Source organism: Hydra vulgaris, chromosome 15 (genome assembly GCF_038396675.1).
Source record: "Hydra vulgaris chromosome 15, alternate assembly HydraT2T_AEP".
Classification (NCBI taxonomy): Eukaryota; Metazoa; Cnidaria; class Hydrozoa; order Anthoathecata; family Hydridae; genus Hydra; species Hydra vulgaris.
In genome coordinates, this window is record NC_088934.1 from 41,551,971 (window position 1) to 41,575,000 (window position 23,030).

At 29.1% G+C, this 23,030-nt stretch overlaps 2 protein-coding genes across 2 annotated transcripts in view; one reads left to right on the top strand and one right to left on the bottom strand.

Annotated features, from left to right (window-relative positions):
• Window positions 1-10,134: 10,134 nt before the first annotated feature.
• On the bottom strand, window positions 10,135-10,836 carry LOC136091961 (uncharacterized). Its single transcript, XM_065819681.1, has one exon. The coding sequence runs from the start codon at window positions 10,834-10,836 to the stop codon at window positions 10,135-10,137; it is 702 nt and encodes a 233-aa protein (XP_065675753.1).
• A 428-nt stretch (window positions 10,837-11,264) lies between these two features.
• Window positions 11,265-23,030, top strand: part of LOC136091962 (uncharacterized) — a 19,314-nt gene continuing 7,548 nt past the window's right edge. Inside the window, exons 1-2 of the mRNA XM_065819682.1 lie at window positions 11,265-11,455; window positions 20,521-20,666. Of these exons, the coding sequence (XP_065675754.1) occupies window positions 11,265-11,455; window positions 20,521-20,666 (337 nt within the window). The remainder of the gene's footprint in view (window positions 11,456-20,520; window positions 20,667-23,030) is intronic.

Sequence of the window (23,030 nt, forward strand, 5' to 3'; positions counted from 1 at the left end):
TAAAAAGTACAGGTGCCACAAAAAGCATGAGGAAAAAGCTAAGAGCTATTAAAAAAGACTTTATTGACCAAAAAAATGAAGCAGAAGTTGTTAGCATACAACAGTGGTGGTTTTTAGTTGGTCTGATTGTGTAAAAAACTTAATGTATTTTTTTAAATTGCGTTTTTCTAGCAATTAACTTTTTGTGTATCATTTAATTTTTTAACAAAGATAACTTTTTAACCGCTTATTGGAAATCTTTCAAATATTCAGCAATTATTCTTAATCTATTTCTATACCAAAGAAAGTTAACTCTTTTTTTATATTAAAGTAATAAAATTTGAATTTTAACAAGTTGTACTTATACTTTTTTCTTTTTATTAATAGAATTTAATGATTTTAAAGTTATTAAATGTTGTTTATTGTATAATTTTTAATTCAGCCTATTTTTGAACGTATATAAAACTACTTATAAAGTTTGCTTTGCAGAACATGTATGGTTTTCAAAATATTCTTCCAGGGGTGTGGAGTCATAAAAAAAAAGTACTAACTCCGACTCCATTCGTTGAAATTTTTAGAGTACGAATCCGACTCCAACTCCAAAGCAAAATTTTTTAAAAATTCTTTGAATTCTTTAAAAAATATTACGAGATTATTTTAAAATACTTTTTTTGCCAAATATATGAAAAATTCTTTGAAGGTTAAATATATTGTGCATGCACGTACGATACCGAGAAGTTTTACTATTGGTACGCTAAACAAAAACTCTGACTCCGCTAAAAATGTTGCGACTCCGACTCCACGACTCCTACTATACAGCCCAGTAGACTCGGAGCCGTGGAGTCGGAGTCGCAACATTTTTGCTTAATTTTGCTTATTTATGCGCATAATTATTGAGCAGAGTAAAAAAAATTAATTTTATTATTTTTTGAAATGATTTAATCAAACACTTCAGAAAAATACAAGTGTGTAATATCAAGTTTTAAATTTTTTCCCTCTTAAAAGGTACTTCCACTTTGAGGAAGAAAATAAAAATCGAACAAGCGGCTGGTAAGTTTGCATACATATCTTATGATAAATTGATAATTCGCGATTGGGTGGCAATGAAAAGCAATAGTTTTCAATTTTATATATCAATATTCGAAGTTTGAATAAAAACTTTGAAAATTTGAAAATATTATTAAATGGACATAAATACGATTTTAAAATTATATCTGACAAAAACTAGGTGTAAAAGTGGTGAAACAAATTATGAATTTGCACTAATTAATTACACATCAATTCACTATCGACGTACATTTAATCAGGCATAGGCCTTAGTATTTTTATCCACAACTCGCATAACTATAATTTACGCAACAACCTGTGTGTTAATGAAACACACGGGTCGTTGCATTTTTATTTGTCTGAAATTAACAAGTGGAATATTTGTAAAATTTTTAATTAAATTTATATTGATACTTAACACTTTTTGATGCCATCTCGGTTTCCGATATTTTTTTCGGAGTTCCAGATCTAACCAACGGGGAGGTGGGGCATCGTAAATCTAAAATACTTATTGAATCAAATGTAACAAATATAGCTATTGTTAGTCGGCAAAAGATTATTTGTAAAATTTCAGGGCTGTACGATCAAAAGAATTGCTTCAAAAAGCGCTGTGAAGTTTTGGCCTCCACAAAAAAAAAAATGCGGACTCGTCAGTGAGTGAATAGAAAGCTATAAATAAATAAAGATAGAATGCGGATACTTAAAGAAGACCATCAGATCTTGTCACAGAGAACCGCTGATGAAGAACTTGAAACTTAAAATTTATAGTAAGTATAAAAGTCGTTATACAAATAAATTCAATTTAAAAATAAAAAAGAAAATATGAATAAACAAAAAATACAAAAAAAAAAAGAAAAAGAAGGCGGATACTCGCAGAAGACCATCAATTTTTCATCAAGAACCGCTCGTAAATTTAAAAATCTCATAAAAATCAAATGTATACATACATGGTCAAGTGTATAAAGCACAAGAAAAATTTAAGTGCATTTATATACATATTCAGTTGCATCACTGCATAAAAAATAAAAAAGTAAATTATTCAATGTTTAAAAATACAAAATTATATCATCAATAGACAAAATGATTTCTGTAAGCTTTTTTTTGAATGAGAGGTAACTCCATTCCAAAGAAAAATCAAAATGATTTAAAACTATTTTATTCCAAAAAGAAGCTCCACGAAATGAAATGCTTGATTATCCAAAATTAGTTTGAAAGAATGGTTGACGAATTAGGTTATCATTTCTTAAGTTGTATTTAATTTTTTCTTTTAAGATATATAAATTATGGAAAGAAACTTGGTTAAAGTTAGTTTTACATTTGTACATAAAACAAAGAATATTAAAAACATTTAGCTGATATATATAAAGAATTTTCTTTTCAAATAAGAGAAGCTTAGCATGAGTAAATATATCTTTAAAATTAACAAGACAAGCATTTGACGCAGCAAGTAATTGAAGCTTGTCAACTTTTCTCAAAAGTTTTCTCCAATCATTTCCAGCAAACTGTCCTCCATGAAATGTCTGTTGTTGAATGTTCATCATTTTTAGCCACTTTGTTGCATTTTGCCATAACAAAACAGAGATTCTTGAAGAAGTGGTTGTCAATGTTAAGTAGAAGGTGAAGTTCCATTGGTGGAATGAAGTCTATGATGAGTGTATCATTTGGTAATCTAATAGCAGGCTGACGCACAACATTTAAAAAGTCCCGTGTTCTTTTTTTTCGGCCACCTGCAGCTTGGAAGCCTGTTTAGTCATTCTGAATAGATCCAAAATTTTGGAGCTCACCACTCTGATGAAGATTCTTAGGCTCAATGTCACACAAAGTTCAAGGATGTGCACTGGAGTGAGATTGTAAATTACAGATGATGTTAGCAAGTTTCATGTCACATGACAACACAAAAGATTTGAAACAAGTTCTTGACAAAAAAATTTGTCAAGAACTTGTTTCACATTACCATACTTTTCAGGTAGATTTTCTGAAACAGCTACCAACAATTGGCATTTCACACCAGAATCTTTGAATAGAGGTTTTTTGGATGGTGGGGAGATATTCTGTACTTCTAAGGCAATTATTTCTAGAAAAACTTTCAGGAAACCTCCTCCTCCATCTATTCCAATCTTTATAAATTCATTTGACTGTGGACCTCAAATTCGGATGACAGTGTTTCTCAGAGCAATAAGATCTTTGCAGTGCACAAGTAGTCTCTTGGACTCCTGGCTGTCAGTTTTGGTTGTGTCCATAATGTCGCAGGTGACAAACAAATCAAAAAGATGCATTCTAAGTGATTCAAATTTTTCCCTAAAGATTTTCTCAACTAGGGGATGTGGAGTAACTTGTTTATTCCTCTGTTAGATAAGCCTGTCAGATTTTGAACTTGTAAGAGCTGTTGAGCAGTCAAAGTGGATGTTGGAAGAAAAAGTTATTTTTGCCTTGACGATCCTAAAATTAAAATTATTTCTTCCATTAACATTAATTTAAAAAATGCTGAAAGATTGATTTTTAGTCAGAGTATTTATACCTTGAGTCACTGGAAGATTTCTTCTTAATCCTTGGCTAAGGCAAACTGTGCCATGAGGAGATGGTGTCTTGTTGGCAATCTCTGTAGCAGCCACCCTCTAAGCAGCTTTTTCATCTTTGGTTGCAACTTCAAGTAAGTTTTGTCTAAGCATTCCTTCGGTGCAGACATGGGGAATACCTCTTCCAATCAGTGAAAAACATCTAGAACAGCGTTTTTCAACAGGTGGCAGTCTTTTGGTGGATTGGTTTGGTTAGTTGACTTGACTGGTTTAAGGCATTTGAACCTTGCTTTCCCAACACAACAGATCAAGCAAGCACAAACTGATCCTCTTTTTGTTGGCCGAACTTTAACTGTTTGATAATCAGGCAAAGAGGGAAGTTAGACATCTTGACCTGCCTCTTTTCTTCTAAACATAGTGCGACATTTTTCACAAACTCCACCTAGAACTATTTGGTCTTCAAAGTTGATTGGTCGGCCAATGACTTTGGGGCAGCTTTCAATCATAGCAGCAGTGAGTTGTCTAGAGGATTTACTTAAACAAAGAAAACATTCAGTTTTTCTGTTTTCATCATGACATTTTGCTTGATTAGACATTTTAGAAATGTTGATTTCACTTTTGCTCTTCCAAAAATTTTCCAAACAAATGCATTAGCATTCAGCCCTTTCCCAAAATTTTTCAAATAAATAAACAATGCATATAACTCATGTAAAAATGTAAATAATATCTATATTTGCAACCTTTATGACAAAATATAACACATTTTTCCTTTAACAATAAACTTTTTACATGCTTTGACTTCACAAAAAAACTTCGAAAAATGCTCAAATTTGAAATCAATTTTTCTTCCACGGACAATGACAAAAGATTTCAAAATCACTTCTAATACACTTCTATATATCCCCACTATCATACCCCAAAAAGATTTTCTAGGGTCAGGAGGTTCATATTATAAGTCATTTCGTGACACTGTATTATAAAAATTACAAAAATATATTCGAAAAAACAAAAAGACCCAGAGGGCATTTGTTTTTAAAAGCTACGTTCTAAATGTTTTTTAAATGTCTTTTAAACGTCTTCTAAACATTCTTACGTAAAGAACGTTTAAAAAACATTTAAAAGACATCTAGAACGTAACTTTTAAAATCAAAAGCCCGTAGGGGATACTCAAAAAAGCTTCATTTTGCTCAGTAATTAAAAAACCCAATGAAAACACTAAAAAAGTATGGAATGTAATAAAGGATTTCATTGGAAAAAATATTTACAAAAAAAACTCTCCCAAAAAATCTTTTTATTAATGGAAAATTAGTTTATGATAAATCTATTATAGCTGAAGATTTAAGCAACTACTTTGTTAATTTGGGTCCAAAATTGGCTGCTTAAACTCCACTCCTTTTGATTCGTATTTAAAACTTAATGATAAACTTATGGAAAAAGCTAGTTTAAAATTTAGCGAGCTGAGAGCGGCATATAGCAGTCTCAAAAGTAAAAATATTGAAGGTTTTTGATAAAATTAGTGTTGATATTGTCATATCAGTATTTGATATTATTGAACCTTCCTTATTTAATGTTTTAGATCATTTATTTAAGACAGGTATTGTTCCTGACAAACTTAAATTGCACGTATAACATCAATTTTTAAATCTAGTCAAATATTTTAAATTACAGGCCTATATCTATACTATCTTGTTTTTCAAAGCTGCTAGAGAGAATAATGTATAATAGGCTATACAATCATCTAAATGAGAACGACATGTAGTATTGCAAGCAATTTGTTTAAAAAAAAAAATTCCATTGAACATTCAGTAATTAAATTTTACAATCAAATATCTAACGCCTTTGGTAATGAATGTTTTACATGAGGATTTTTCATTGAAGCTTTTGATACGGGAAAACACAATATACTAATAAAAAAACTTGAAAACTACGGAGTGAAAAATAAAAACTTACTTTGGTTCAAAGGGTATATGACAAACTGAAAACAACTTTTATACTATGATCAAAGTTACACAATTCTATGTTCCATAACTTGCGGAGTTCCTCAGGGCTCTATTTTAGGACCACTCTTGTTTCTAATGTAGATAAACAACCCAGCCGGCATTTGGTCCTCATAAGACGTCTTTTAAACGTTCATAAGACGTCATTTTAGGACCAAATGCCGATTGGGGACTTATACTTAGCAAAAAAGTCTTTTAGACCGAATTTTGTTTGCTGATGATTCCAATCTTTTTTGTTCTCACAGAGATATTAGGACATTTTTAAAAATAGTTAATGAACAGTTATGTAACGTTAATGAATGGTTCGTAAGTAACAAACTCTCACTAAATGTGGATAAATTAAAATATATACTTTTCCAAGCAAATAAATCAAAGAAAATTCCTCTTAAATTGCTAAATATTTTAATTAATAATACTTATACAAAAAGGGAAACATACCTAAACTTTTTAGGAGTAAAACTGGAAAAAAATTTACTGTGATATTCACATATAAATAGTATTAAAACAACATTCTCAAAAAGTATGGCAATGATGTTTAAGGCTAAACCTTTTCTAAATGTTACATCCCTGAAAAAATTATTCTTTGCATTTATTCACAATTATTTGCCTTACTGTAATCTTGTGTGGTCTAGTACTGGCCAAACAAAACTTAAGAAAATCTACAACAATGAGTGCAGAATAATGTTTGGAGCCTATAGAAACGCTCCTTGAGAACCACTTTTACGTACGCTTTAAATTTGCATAAACTTAATTTACACCAAGTTTTATTGTTTATGGTGAAAACAAAAATGGGATTGTCCGCAAAAATCTATCACACTTGTTTTAATAAAATTAATCATAAGAATTCAACAAAGTTTTAAATGTTCTTCTATATCGCATAAATCCATCATATGATAAATCTGAAATGAAAAAATGTAACGATAAGTAAATATACAGAAAAACATCATAAATGAATCGAAAATCAATGTATTGATAGATTATTGTCAATAACTATAAGGGCATGGAAGTAGAAGTCATTTAGGGAAGTGCAAGAAATAATACCATATAAGCTATACCAACATTTATAGATTCAGTCACTCTCAAACACAAAATGCATACATATAAATTATTATATTATAACATTTCGTTACAATATTTAAAATACAAATATATAATAATAAAAACATATATATATATATAACAATCGTTATTAAATAATAAAAGAACACGGGAACTCGTAGAAGACCATACGGTCTTGTCGTCGAGTACCGCTAAGAAATGATCGTGTTAAAATTTATAAAATATTTACAAGATAAGAAATAAGTTAACGAAGTAAGAAGCTTAAAATATTCCGTTACAAATACAAGATACATTATTATATATTACAGTTGTTAATGATGCATATATAATTTTTATAAATCAATAGTTAAATAGGGGGTAAAAAGGAAGATCACTAAAAAAAAATATCAAAAGTATATTGTTACATCTTCAATTGTAAAAATGAGTTCTTTAAGCTTTCGTTTAAAAGAAAAGTAGTTACTTTGATGAATAAAATCCTTAGTAAAATTTTTTAAAACTATTTTATTCCGTAAAAGAATGGTCCGCGATAATCAATACAAAATTTAAAAAGGTTTGTTTGAAAAATGGGCTGCTTAATAAAATTATCATTCCGCAAAATGTATTTATTTTTATCTTTCGATGAATACAAATTATGGAAAGAAATAGGGGATGAATTGGTTTTACATTTAAACATAAAACAAAGAATATTAAAAATGTTAAGCTCATATATATTAAAAACTTTCATTTCAAATAATAGAGGCTTGGCATGAGTATAACGGTCTTTAAAATATATGAGTCGTGCTACATGCTTCTGCTGACAATAAAGAGGTTTAAGTTTAATTTTCTTTGCACTACCCCAAGCAATGTTTGCATAGTTTATGTGACAATGAATAAATGAGTGATATAATTATACTAAAGTACGTTTATTTAAAACATTTCTTGCTTTGTACAATATTCCTATACTTTTTGAAATTTTAATTGATAAGTTTTTAATGTGACTTTTCCATGTAAGATTTTCATCTATACAAACACCTAGAAAGTTGGTTACTGTTACTTGTTTAATTTGTATATTGTCAATAACAAGATGAGGCATGTTAATTGGCAGTTTATGTTTTTTGATAAGAGGATGGAAAAGAACCCATTTAGTTTTATCAATGTTAAGAGATAATTTGTTAGTCTTAAACCAGTCAGATATTTTGATTAACTCGATGTTCAAGCAACTAAATAAAGTAGGAATGCTTTGGTGTGACATAAATAAATTGGTGTCATCAGCAAACATAATTGTTATTAAATCCGAGGCTTTGTATAAATCATTAATATAAATAAGGAAAAGAAGAGGTCCTAATATGGATGCCTGAGGAACTCCACATCTAATATTTAATAAATTTGATGATAATGTTTCATCGGCGTAAACAAATTGTTTGCGATTAGTTAAATAACTTTTTAACAATTTTAAAACATTGCCTGTTTTACAATGATATTTTAATTTTTTAGCAAGAATTTTATGATCAATGGTATCAAACGCTTTCGCTAAATCAATAAATATTCCTAATGTGAATTTAGAATTATTAAAAGAGTCTGATATACTTCTTGTCAGCTGAATAATTGCATGCTCTGTTGAATTAGTTTTTTTAAATCCATATTGCATGTTATATAATAATTTGTTTGATAAAAGGTGATTGTATATTCTGTTGTACAGAGTTCTTTCTAAAATTTTAGAAAAAACAGAGAGGATAGAAATTGGACGATAGTGTTTAACATTAGTTTTTTCTCCTTCTTTAAATATATAATTTTTGCTATTTTTAAATCATCAGGAAAAACTCCCTGATTAATAGAGCATTTAAAAATTTGGAAAAGTATGTCTTTTAAAACGTCAAAACAGTTTATAATAACGTTCCCATTGATATCATCTGGACCAACTGCTTTATTTGACTTTAACAATTTATAAGCACTTTCAAACTCTTCAAAAGACAAATCAAAAAAATTTAGATACGAGTTTAGAGGGTCATATGTTGCCTTAAATGATTTTTAAGGGTTTGGAATTATTTCGGCTAGGTTTTGTCCTACAGATACAAAATATTTATTAAATTCGGAAGCAATTGTTTTTTGATCAAGAATAAAATTATCATCTACTTTAATAACTGAGGGCAAAGATTGCGATGTTTTTTTAGTGTTACCCGTAATTTCGTTTATTAGTTGCCAAGTGCGTTTAGAGTTTAATTTGTATTTTTCAAGTAAATTAGTGTAATATATTAATTTTGAATTTTTCCTTAGGCGTTCAAATAGTCTTACGTAATTTTTATAATTGGTCTTACTCTCAGTTGTTTTCAATTTTAAATATATAATATAAAGTTTTTGTTTAATTTTAGATGATTTTATAATACCTTTAGTAATCCATGGCGATTAAATTTTTTTATGTTTGTATTTAATTTCTACTCTGGGAAAATTGATGTCATAAATTTCATAAAAAATTTTAAAAAAAGATTTGTATATTAAATTAATGTCTGCAGAAAAGTTAATAATGTCCCAATTAACTAAAAAAAGTTGATATTTAAAAGATTCTAGGTTTTTATTATGAAAAAGTCGTTTTTTAAATGATTTTTTTTCATTATATAAAATTTTCGTATAAATATCTATTGAAAAGAAAATAGGGAAATGATCAGATATATCACTTTTAATAATGCCTTTTTTAAGCGAATTATTAAAAATATCATTGGTTATAATGTTATCAATTAAGGAAGTTGTTGTTTGAGTAATTCTTGTTGGTTTGTTTATTAGAGGAACTGCTCCATTTTCAAATACGCCATTATAAAACCCATTAATGTCTTTTTTGACGTGATACTCAAAGCAATTAAAGTTCAGATCACCTAATATGTAAAGTAATTTCTTTTCGTGGTTGATTTTATTTACAATATCTTCTTTTAAAAATGTACTAAATGTTTTAATTTCGCCAGTAGGTGGGCGATAACAACAGCTAATTACAATATTTTTAGTTTTATTGCTTAATATTTCAATCGTTAAAACCCTTATCTTGACGTCAGAAATACTCATGTCATGCCTAACAAAAGACCGTAGGTTTTCTTTTACATAAATAATTAAACCACCACCGCGTTTATTTGTTTTCCGCCCTAATGAAATTAAATTATAGCCCGGTATTTTAAAATTATTATCTAAATTTGAGTCAGCAGAACTACACCAGGTTTCAGTTAGGCAAATTACACTAAAAATAGTTAGATTTTCCTCAAAACTATTGCAAAGATTTTCAAAAATTTTTTTTAAACTTCTTATATTTATATGAATTGCATTAAATTTATCACGCTCAAGAAATTCTTTTATTTCAAAAGTATAAAAATAGCTGCAGTTCCTTTGTAAAGCATCTGTTTCACTAAAATAACTTTGATCCGGATCGGACTCTTTGTTAAGTATAAAATCATTAAATTTAAAAATATCAAAATTTTTAGAGCGACTTGAATCCATTTTTGTATTTAAAAACAATAAAAATTAAAAATAAATAAATAATAAAGATAAAATCAATAACTCTAAAATAAAAGAATTTCTTAAAAGTCGCGCGTTACAAGTTTATTATATACAACTTTAGCATATTTACCTTTGGCTCTCAAATCTTTTGCTTCTTTAAATAACTGTTTTCGCAATTCTAAAGTTCTTTCACTGTAGTCTTCATTTACGTAAAATCGATCGTTCCACAATTTTAACTGAACATAGTTATCCAACGCAGTTTTTTTGTCTTTGTAGTTTAAAAATTTAACTATTATGGTTCTGTTGTACTTTTTTCCATCGCTACTTTTTTTCCCTGTCCTGTGCGCCCGTTCAATTTCAACATTACTTTTAAATCCAAGTTTTGTCTTTAAAACATTTCGAATCTTTTCCTTACTCAATTCCCACGTTTCGTTTTCATCTTCTTCAATTCCCGTAAACCTTAGGTTATTTCTTCTGCTCCTGTCTTCCAACTCAGCTAGTTTGTCTTTGACAGCAACGTTTGTAATATCATTTTGGTTTGATGTTAAGTTTGGCTTTTTTTTCATTTCAGAAAGTTCTTGAACAATTGCTTCATATTTCTCGCTAAGAAACTCCGCCGATTTCTGTAGTTCATTAGTTTCTTTTTTTAGTTTTGTATTTTCTTCTTGAAGATTTAATAGCTTAATTTCCATTTTATCAAACTTCTCGTTAAATATTTTTAATAAAGTATTCTCATGAATATCTAACAGGTCTTTAATTTTAGAAACGGTAAATTTATCCATTTTTAATTTTGTTTACAAAATCACGTCCGTTCACGTCAAAAGTTTTTGCGAAAAAAAAAAAAAAAAAAAAATATATATATATATATATATATATATATATTATATATATATATATATATTATATATATATATATATATATTATATATATATATATATAAATATATATATATATAAATATATATATATATATATATATATATATATATATATATATATATATATATATATATATATATATATATACATATACATACAGAAATACACACGTAAACATACTACTATATACGCACATATACATTTAAGCTGAATTTTAACTCTTATTAACAGTTAAAATAGAGCTAAAATATCTAATACAAGAACGGTGTCATCATAAAATTAAATTAAAAACTCTAACAAATGTCAAAATTTATATCTTAATGTGTAACTAATGGATAAAAGTAAAATATTTGTACTTACCAGCGCAACGGTTATATTAAAAGGTGAAGGAGAGTTTGAGTTTAAGGGTGGAATGCAAGAAGCGAACTTGAGTCAAGTTCGACTTGAACTTTACATTGTAACCAATAGCGGCAGAGTATGGGTTTTCCACTCAAAAAATACTCTGCCGCTATTGGTTACAATGTAGAGTTCAAGTCGAACTCGACTCAAGTTCGCTTCTTGCATTCCACCCTAAAAGTCTAATTAAAAGGTAAAAAAGCGTTTGAAAGAAAAAAATGATAAATTGCTTTAAATTAAACTCTTTTCACTTAGGCCACGCGACTAAACATTTACATAAAATATAATTAAAAATACATTTATAAAACTTACGGCAAACTTTTACGACTCAAAAACACGCGGTATACAGTCGGTTAATGGTTGGCACGGAATGCCAACAGTTAGCCAACTATAGCCAATACTGGCCCGTCAGTTGGACCGACTTAAGTGTGTTTACTGGGAGCTCTTATACCATTAACAATAATTTCTGCTATTCCGTCTGGTAGATCTAATGTTTGTTACTTGACTTTTATTTATTTATTTAAATACATAACTAGTTTAACACAAACACTGATATTCTTGGTGACTAATAAGTTTAACATCAAAGCGCAAGGACCAGTTTTCTAAACGTGACCATCTTTCTAAACGTAGTATTTTATTCATTTCTTCTTTAAATTTAACAGCTTTTATAATAGTTGATCTAAATATACCAGACTGTGTAAGTTTCTGGATCTCAATCCCATCATAAGATAACAGTCAACAAATGGTTGCTGATTTTAGGTTTTTTTGTCATAAACTTGTTATTTCTTTCTCAATATGCTTTATGCGTTCTTCTCTCCCTTTGATGGATTCTCTTTAAAAAAAAAATAGTGACCAACAATTTGGATTTTGAGTAGTATACTACTGTTCTTTCAGTGATCATTCCTCTATTAGTCTTTTATTTTCTATGTGTCATAAAATCGTTCGAGATTATTTATCCCAATCGTCATGGGATAATCAGTCAGTTACAAAGATGGGATTGTCATTCAGTTACAAAGATGTTTTAACTGAAAAGGAACTAGAAGAACCCTAATTTATATGTAGTCAACATCATGTTCTCAACCGATTCCTTTGTCTTATTTTTTTTTCAGTAGTAGAAGCACTATTCTTATAGAACTTTTGGGTTGAAGATAATACTTGCACAAATTTCCTTAAGGCAACAATGATAAATATAACTGTTATTGTACTTCTATTTTATTTAACTGCCATCTGGCAAATCAAAGCTGCAATCTGGAAAATACAGATTATAAATAGAGTTGCTCAATCAGGCAGCTTTTATAGTTCCAACCAACACATCAAGTTTATTATTCGGAATTAAAGCCTGTATAGACACGTGTTTAATACAATCCAGACGTAAACCAAAAGCACGTGTATATTAAGGGCAGTTTTACTCAAGTGTAACATGTGTTTTTTTGAGGTTTTTAAAGTCAAACTTAAATGTCGTATGCTTTTATCAATGGTTTCACATTCCTTAAGGAAATTTATTATAGTATAGTACTACGTTTCCGTAAGGGTGAAACTATAAAATTTTTAACTGGTATTTATGGTAAATACTAATAGTTAATTTCACGGAATAAAAATCATTCATAGTTTGGTAATTTTAGCCCTAACCCTCAAATTGAGGATCATATAATGAAAATATGTCCTGTAATCTAGAGAAACTCACAATTTATTTGGCATAAAATTTAAATTCTGGTTAAATTCCGTCCGAGAGAGAAAATTGAGTTTGAAGTTAGATGGTCAATCCAACATTTTAAACATAAAAGTATGCCGATTGAATAAAATGATGGGTAAATACCTATCAAGGATCCATTTAATGTAATTTTAGCCCTAACCCTCAAATTGAGGATCATATAATGAAAATATGTCCTGTAATCTAGAGAAACTCACAATTTATTTGGCATAAAATTTAAATTCTGGTTAAATTCCGTCCGAGAGAGAAAATTGAGTTTGAAGTTAGATGGTCAATCCAACATTTTAAACATAAAAGTATGCCGATTGAATAAAATGATGGGTAAATACCTATCAAGGATCCATTTAATGTAATTTTAGCCCTAACCCTCAAATTGAGGATCATATAACGAAAATATGTCCTGTAATCTAGAGAAACTCACAATTTATTTGGCATAAAATTTAAATTCTGGTTAAATTCCGTCCGAGAGAGAAAATTGAGTTTGAAGTTAGATGGTCAATCCAACATTTTAAACATAAAAGTATGCCGATTGAATAAAATGATGGGTAAATACCTATCAAGGATCCATTTAATGATAAAAATGTGATTTTTCATAGATTTTAGATGTTCTTATTAAAATAGAACCATTTTTGAGGTTTTTGTTTGAAATATTTTGTTCATATTTAAGGCTCAAACATACTAACTAGAATCCAAAATTTTATACGCCATTTTTAGCGCCGTCAATTTCTATCAAATTGATACAAATAGCATCACAAATTTAATACTTTATAAGTTAGTCAAAGGACTTTCAGTGAAAAAAGTAATGGAGCAACTATCTTTTCATTTGGTTGGTTTATGGGGCTTTAAAGTGAGGCTACTAAAGGAACCGTTTTTACGTTTTTTGAAGAGATTTTCCTTTCATCTTTCAGCCTTTGATAATTTTTGTACCTGTAACTGTACTTTTTGCTTCATAAGTCATAAGGATACAAAAGTAAATTAAAATGAAAACTTAGGTACTGCTACTGTACTACCCAAACAGGTTAAACAGGGAAACAGGTTAAGAAACAGCTCATCCATAACTGCTCTTTTAACAAGTTTAACAAGTTTGCTCGAATAAAAATCAAAATTTGAATCATAGTAATGAAAGCATTATGAAAAGTTTTATTTTCTCCTTCTGATCATAAATTATTCTAAAACTACATGAAAAATTCTTTCTTGACTAATTTTCTTACAACAAAACAAGTTTTAAGTTGTTTGGAACAAGACACGCTTTAAAAAAACAGTAGTTCAAATTTTCACATAAAAAATATTCAGTATTTGAAAATTGAGAAATTTAAAACAATGGTCTTTTTCAGCCTTTAATTGTAAGATGTTTGCTATTGTAGTCTAGCACAAAGTCAAACAAATGCTTTCCATAGTTATGGTTGTCCAAACCTCTTTTGCATCTTGCCCAGTAGGAGCTGAAATATAAATAAAGTGCCTCAGATGATTTCTCAGTAAAACAACCAAGCCCAGTATTGTAACTTTTGACAAACTCTTCAATGTGAAGAAAAACAACGTGAAATTTCAGAATCACTGTGATCTACAGAATCATGTAGCATTCTTGACATGCATTGATGTGAACCTCAGAATCTAGGTATAGATTTTTTCCGAAACAAGAATGAACAACACTTCGAACTTGTTTAAAAGCCTTGAAAAAATTAATGGCAAGATCAACTTGATGTTTGGCCATAAGCTCACTTAAAAAATTTGCATTGTTAAGAAGCTTGATGCTGTAATTTCCAGCAAACTTTTCACCGTCGTAGGGTTGAATTTTAAAACGCAACTTTGAAGGCCATTAATTTTTTTTTTTTTTTCTGTCTTTTACTTACATTGCTGTTTAACAAAAATAATCAACACAAACACACACACACACACACACACACACACACACACACACACACACACACACACACACACACACACACACACACACACACACACACACATATATATATATATATATATATATATATATATATAGGAGAGAAGAAATGTGTTCGTAAAACGAAGAAGACAGTAAAATTTTGTCAACAAGCACCATTTTTGTATATACAATATAAAATATAAACTTTTCTTGATACAATGATCCTTATAAAATAAAGAATTAAACAGACAAGGGTTCAAAGAAGATGAAGATCACCGCAATATTTTGTTAGAGCCCCTATATATACTTTCAATAGAATATAGATATTATATTAATAACCCCTAATGGGCATAAACCTGCTGCGCTGATCAATAAAAAGATAAAAAACTGTAAAAATAGAATCAAATAACTTCAGTGTAACTTAAGCACTAATGAATCTCAAACTTTCAAAATTTCTTTTTTGATTTGAAGCTTAAATGAACTTAATGACTGCCATACATTTAAATCCTTTTCGATAAATATTCAATATATTCGGACCTCGATATGCAATGGTATATTCAGTATATTTATTAACGTTTTGAGTCAGTTTATACGTGTTACTTATACTTTCTCTTAGATAATAATTTTCATTTCTATTTATTTCAAACTTGTTGCAAAGGTTTTCAGGAGAAAGATTATTGTTGAATCGATACATAAAAATGAAATGCTGATATTTTTTTTTTTGATGGTTGAGTACTTGCCCATGATATATTTGCTTAACTGATTAAGCAATTAATTAATCTAAAGTATGTTAGTTTGAGACTTTATTGATATACGAACAAACTTGATACATCATACCAATTATATTGATGATCTTAGATTGAATATATCTTATTTGAGGAAGCCAGGATAAGTTCTCATCAACAAAAGTTCCTAAGAATCTTATACTGGCTCGTTTTTTACTAATTTATCATTTAAGATAAAGTCAGGCAACTTAAGATGAAGGTTTTCTTGTGTTTTTTTATGGAGTAGTATGTAGTATGTTTTCTCTGAGTTAAGTGAGAGTTTATTAGCCCTAAACCAATTATTTATCAATTAATTATGTCTGCATATAATTTTTAACATCATTGTTAGTAAGAAACAGATTTGTATCACCAGCAAACATGACTGAACTCAGCTTTAAAGACGCATAGCAAAAATCTTTTATATAAATTAAAAACAAGTATGGACCAAGGATAGATCATTGGGGAACTCCACAAAAAACATTTAATAGTTCAGATTTTATTTTACATACATATTGTTTTCTATTGGTAAGATAACTTTTAATATAATTGTAAGTTTTTTTAATTATATCATAGCGCTTTAGTTTATCTAATATGAAGCAAGAATAATAAGAAGTCAAAAATAATAAGAAGTCAATAAAAACTCCTAGGGTAAATTTATTTTGTTTAAATCCATTGTTTAATTGATCAGATAATACAATCGTTGGATGTTCAGTTGAGATATTTTTTTGAAATCCAAACTGGTTTGGGTAAAATAATTTGTTTTTAGTGAAATGAGTATAGATTCTATTATAAATTACAGGTTCAAAAAGTTTTGAAAATATCGAAAGAATTAATATAGGTCTGTAGTTGGTTATGTCCGAATGTTCATTACATTTAAATACAGGAGTTACTTTTGCTAATTTAAGTCTATTAGGGAAAATCCCAGAAGTTATTGAGAGCTTTAATATGTGGATCAGAGGGTTTGAGGGTTAGGGCCAAAATTGGCAAATTGTGCATTCTTGGTTCGCGTTATTCTTTTTGTTTTAGGAGATTTTAAACACGCAATAGAAACCAAGCGTAACTTTTGAGTTGTGCCAGCTGGAGTCAAAATCTATCTAATTTCTTTAAATTTTAAGAAGACTCCAGAAAACTCTATATTGTTTCAGAGATTTTTAAAAACATCCAGAACAATCCATAAAATTTTAGAAATTTCCATAAGGTTTAAGGAAAGGCTTCAGAGAGTCATAACGTTACTGCCTGGAGCTACTACTTATATACTATTTAAAAATTTTGTGTTGTGGGTAGCCATTTTTAAAAATTAAACAGAATAAAACCCATTTTCATTACTTTTGAGCAAAATTTCATCAATTTATGATACAGGTTTATTGATTTGTGACATTTAACTATTTTATAAAAAGTTAATAAGTCATAACCGAATTATACATTTAGTTATTTCTGTAATTTATACACACATTTGTTTTTAAATTACAGAAGCACTAACAAGCTGTTCTGTAACATTTATTTATTGAAGGCTAATAAATTAAAATAAAGTTGTTTTATAATGTGTAACTTTGATATGTGTGCATGCATTCACATATATATATATATATATATATATATATATATATATATATATATATATATATATATATATATATATATATATATATATATATATATACATATATATATATATATATATATACATATATGTATATAAATATATATATATATATATATATATATATATATATATATATATATATATATATATATATATATATATATATATATATATATATATATATATATAGTATTGGACAAAACATTTGCAACCAACATCGAACAATGCTAAAAAGTGTTCCTAATTTTACATGTCTTAAAAACGAAACAAACTATACTACCACAGCAAACAGTTCAGGAGTCTCGAGTCATAGCATGCCATGACATGAGCAATCAGCTGACAGGTGACAACACACAGGCAGAACTTCGTTGACAAGTACCGTTTTGCAGCGGACAAAACAAGTGCAACTTTTTTGGTTTGTTTCATTTTCTTAAGTCTGGTCCGTGTCAACGTCATGGAAGTTTTTTAATAGTTAAAGGAAGTATCCAGAAGTTTCCAGAAGCATGTAGAAGCTTCCAAAAGTTTCCAGAAGAAGCATCTGGAAGCATCTAGTAGCATCCAGAAGCATCCAGAAACATTCAGAAGCATCCAGACGCATCCAGAAACTTCCAGAAACATTGAAAGGAAGCATCTAGAATCTTCCAGAACAGGTTCACACAGGTTCATTTTACTATATAAGAGACATGTAAATCGACATGTAATTCAGTCAGTATATGGAAGTCAATCAGTCAGTATTATCAAGACAGTTTATCGAAGTGAGTCTTATCAAAGTGTTTTATCGAAGAACATCAATACAAGAAGTGAAATACAACAAGTGTTTCATTACATCAATACAGTCCACATCCAACCAAGACGTTGTGTTCCACAGAGCATTATTGTATCATCACAAGGTAAATGTAACACAGTAAGCCTTGAGAAGCGTGATTATTTATTTTTATTATTTTTATGACTTCAAGTGCAAAAATGGCTCCCGACAGTCTTAGATTGGAACTAAGAAAGAAAATTATTGGCGATTACGTAAGTGGAATGTCACAAAAAAGTATTTGTGATAAGTATCGCGTGAAAAAATGGACCGTATCAAGACTGATGTTCCAAATATCGTTCTACGAAGAAGTTGGCAGCAGATAACAAAGGTGGAAGACCGCGTTCCACCACTTCTAGAGAGGATTTTATGATCGTCAGATCCGTCAAGAAGGATCCCTGGATATCATCAGTCGAGATACAAAAGCAATTAGGGCTGCCTGTATCGGACCGAGCAATCAGACAACGTGCTGTTGAAGCCGGATTGTTTTCTCGACGCCCTGCAAAGAAACCGCTGATTTCACTAAAAAACCAGAAGAAAAGACTCCTGTTTGCTACATCTCATATTGACTGGAATGTGCAGAAAAAGCGAACTGTCTTATTTAGTGATGAATCGAAGTTCAACATCATTGGGAGCGATGGCATTTGCCGTGTACGTCGACCGGCCGGAAAACGCCTCAATTTATGTTACTGCCATAAGACCGTGAAGCATGGTGGAGGCAATTTAATGGTCTGGGGGTGTTTTTCTGCTAACGGTCTAGGTCCAATACATCGAAACGATGGAATAATGGACCGTTTCATGTATAAAAATATCCTGAAAGATGTTATGTTACCTCATGCTGAATGGAATATGCCAATCAAATGGGTTTTTCAGCAAGACAACGATCCGAAACACACTGCAAAAGTAGTCAAGCAGTGGTTTCAAGAAAACCACCTATCGGTGATGGATTGGCCGCCTCAATCTCCGGATCTCAACCCTATCGAGAACCTGTGGGAGATCGTCAACCGGAGAATTAATCGTGAAGGTGTTCGTAATAAGGATCAACTATTTGAACAAATCCAAAAGGCCTGGGCAGCAATTCCACAAAGCTTCATTGATCACCTGATCGAATCTATGTCTTGAAGATGCAAGGCTGTGATCGACAACAAAGGATTCACCACGAAATATTGATAGCAAAATTCAGCTTGGTCAACATTTTGTCGAGTTGCACTTGTTTTGTCCAGAAGGCAATCAACTTTATGTAATACTTTTGATTAATTTATTAATTTTCGTGTGCAAATAATGAACTTTGTGATGAATAAAACTTGAAGAACTTTGTCTCTAAACAGTTACATAGTTACTTCTCTAAATTGAAAAAATGCAGCACTTTTTATATAAAGAAACTAAATTAGCATTATTTGGTTGCTCTAGTTTTGTCCGATACTGTATATATGTTATAATATAATAATTTATATGAATGCATTTTGTGTTTGAGAGTGACTGAATCTATAAGCACTTCCCTAAATGACTACTTCTATGCCCTTATCGTTATTGACAATAATCTATCAATACATTGATTTTCGATTCATATATGATGTTTTTTTTATATTTACTTATCATTACATTTTTTCATTTCAGAATTATCATATGATGGATTTATGCGATATAGAAGAACATTTAAATTTATATGTATTTTTTAAAAACATCTACTAATAATTAATCCAGTCAACGTCTAAATCTTCAATGTTGCATTTGTCATTTTTAAGTGGCTTCTTAGTAGGTTTTTCTAAATGTGTTACTTATTCACATGGTTTTACAAGCAAGGTCTGCAAGCAAATTTGAGGAGAATTGATTTTGTTCTTTGTTTAATTTAGTTTGTTTAAATATAGTAGTTTTAATAAATAAATGTTTGTTTGTTTTTGGTTTTTTATTTATATATTTTCAGATTCTTAAGAACTAGGCAACTAAGCTAAGCAAGTTTTGTTTTATTTGTTAGTGCAATTGGAAAGAGCTGAAAGCTATTTTTTAGTGCAATTGGAAAGAACAGAAGTGTTTTTTATTCACTTCACACAGTATAACAGGTACTGATTTGAGTAAATGTACTAATTTTTTATTGATTTTATATTTGATTTGTTTTATATTAGATACATATTTTTTGTATTTAACATGGAAAACTGACTGAGATTTGTTGACACGAAAGTGATCTACAAACTACAGTCAGTAATTTGTGGATCACTTACTTAAAAAATTTTGTGCATTGTAATCTAGATTTTTTGTTAAATTAAAAATAACTGATGTAAATAAATATTGTTTAATTTTTTTGATAAACGACTCATGTATATAAACATAAAAAGGTATGGATTTCAATAAATCATGAGTTTAAATATAGTCTTTGATTAGAAAAATTCACATTATGTAAGATTCTTTTACATTTTTTTATTATTCAGTTGTAACAATAGTAATATTAATCGTAATATGTTTAATGGTAATAGTGAAATTGAAATGGATAATATTAGGCTCAAAGAAGTTATTAATGTAAATGCTAATAGGCAACTTAAAGATAGTTGTGGTCAAGTGAAAGAGATAGATCTAGGCAAGATGAAGTTAACCGTTGTTGAAATCTAAGAAGTGCTGCTCAGTAAGCAGAAAACTTACTTGCCAGAATTCAGTGTCAAGCAGTGTTAATGTCTGTTAATTTGATTTTACTTTAGACAATTTAGAACAAAGCAAAGTATAAATTTTACTATTTATAGTAACAATTAATAACAGTTTTGAATTTAAATGATTTTAAATATTTTTTATAATTTCAAACATAATTATGTTCTTTTTTTAGTTACCTTTGTCATGACTTAATTAGTTTGCTTACTGTTAAAACATGGTTTTAATTTTGTAAATTTAATATGATGTGAAATTTACTCTATTTACAGTTAGAGAGAAGCTGGAGCTTATTTAAAAAATGCTGGAAATTAAATCAAGGTAAAATTACTTTTGTTTACTGGTAATAATAAAATTAAGTAATACTATTTATTACGTGTTTTTTTACTTTTTTAACATGCTACTTTTGGAGAGAGAGAGAGAGCGAGAGAGAGAGAGAAATAAATACTTTTTTTTTCTCCCTCTCTCTCTCTCTCTTAGATGAGAGGGAGAATTAATAAAACTTATGTAACTACTGAGCTGTTACATATTTCTTAATACCGCAATTGATAATGACCATTTATAAGAAATAATTTACGAGTTACTTGCTATTTTATGGTATAATTGTTAAAATTGTTTAACTATAATTGTCCCTCGATTTTTCAAATGTTGTAACAAATAAAATCTTTTCAGTCCGAGTATTTTATTTGAAAAAATGTCTTATTAAGTCCTGGTGTTATATGCCAGTGTTACTTCATTGTGCTGTCTAGCCTTTTTATTATCTTTTAGTTTTAATTACTCTGGAGACACAGTAATGTGTGTTTACAAATCCTTTATGCTATGCGCTCTTGTTACTGTGTTTTGTGTTGATAGACCTAGGCTGTTATAGCTATTTTTTATTCTTTATATTTTTTGTAATATTATTATCCTAGTTCTACTAACAATAAAATGCAAATAATACTTTTTTAATTAAGATTGTAATTTTTTTTTTTTTATATTTACCGGCTATTTACTGGCTTTACTTGACTTTCTTTTTCTGGTAACTGTGTTTTGACAGATTTTAAAAAGAACTTAACTGATGTTAATGCGGTCTTTCTGTCGTTAACTACAAGCAATGACATTGCTGTATGGCACTCGGAGGAAAACCAGGGAAAAGTTTTTAAAATCTGAAAAATCAAGGAATATCTGGAAAATTCAGGGAACTTTTTTTTAAAATCAGGGAAAACTCAGGGAATGTTTTTTAGTTTTATATATGATTATATGATAGATACAAATTGTTATTTTTGAAAATATATTTTTTATATTTATTGGACTTTAATGGCTTTTTGTTTCCTTACTAAACTACTTTTTATTACTTAAAAACCTTCTTTTTTTTTTTTTTGCTATCAATTAATTAAGAAGTATCCAATTTCTTTAAAAATTTCTTTAAAACAGATTGCTGTCAATTAAGATGAAGTATTAAATTGCTTAAAAAATTCTAATAAAAATATTAGGGGAGCATGGATTCAGTTGCGAAAGTATTATATCCTTCAACATTAACAAGGAAAGTTATATACTTTCACCACCCGAACTCAGGGAAAAAGTACTTAAAATCGGCTGAAAATCAGGGAAAAAAGATTTCTAAAACTGCCATGAACCCTGGATAGGGAGTCAAAGTTAAAATACTATTTATAGATAGATTTGTATTTAATTTTTTAAATATATTAAGTTATTACTGTGTTTTTGTTATTAATGGTTTAATTACTCATAACCCATATTAGGAGTTGCGTACTGCTAGTTTTTTATTATTGATACTGTTGTAAATTTCTACTCTTATTTTTATAATTTTAGTTGTTATTGTTATTACAACAATGATTATTACTGTATTATTACACTGGTCAATAATAAAAAAAATTTTCTGGTGCCGAACAAACAATTTGTTTATTGCATATCATTTCTCATTTTGATTTCAAATATGCAACACATTTTTCACCATCACGTTAAGTTGTAAAGATAGTTGTAAACATTTATAACAACTGCACTTTCAATTAGAGTGCAAAAGCAAATTTAAAAAATTGGGAAAAAAATCATATAGTTGGGCCGGTAATAGTACCAACTGTTAGCCAACTGTTTTATTACTGTTGGGCCGTTAATGGTACCAACTGTTTATAAAACAGTTGGCTAAGTGTTGGTAAACGCGTTACATTTTTTTCACGGTACCAACTAAATAGCCAACTGTTGCCCCAACTGTAGCTAATAGTTGGTTATTAGGATTGGGCCAACTATTTACCAACTGTTCAATGTTTACTGGGGAGCGATTTTAATTATGGAATATAGTGGTTTT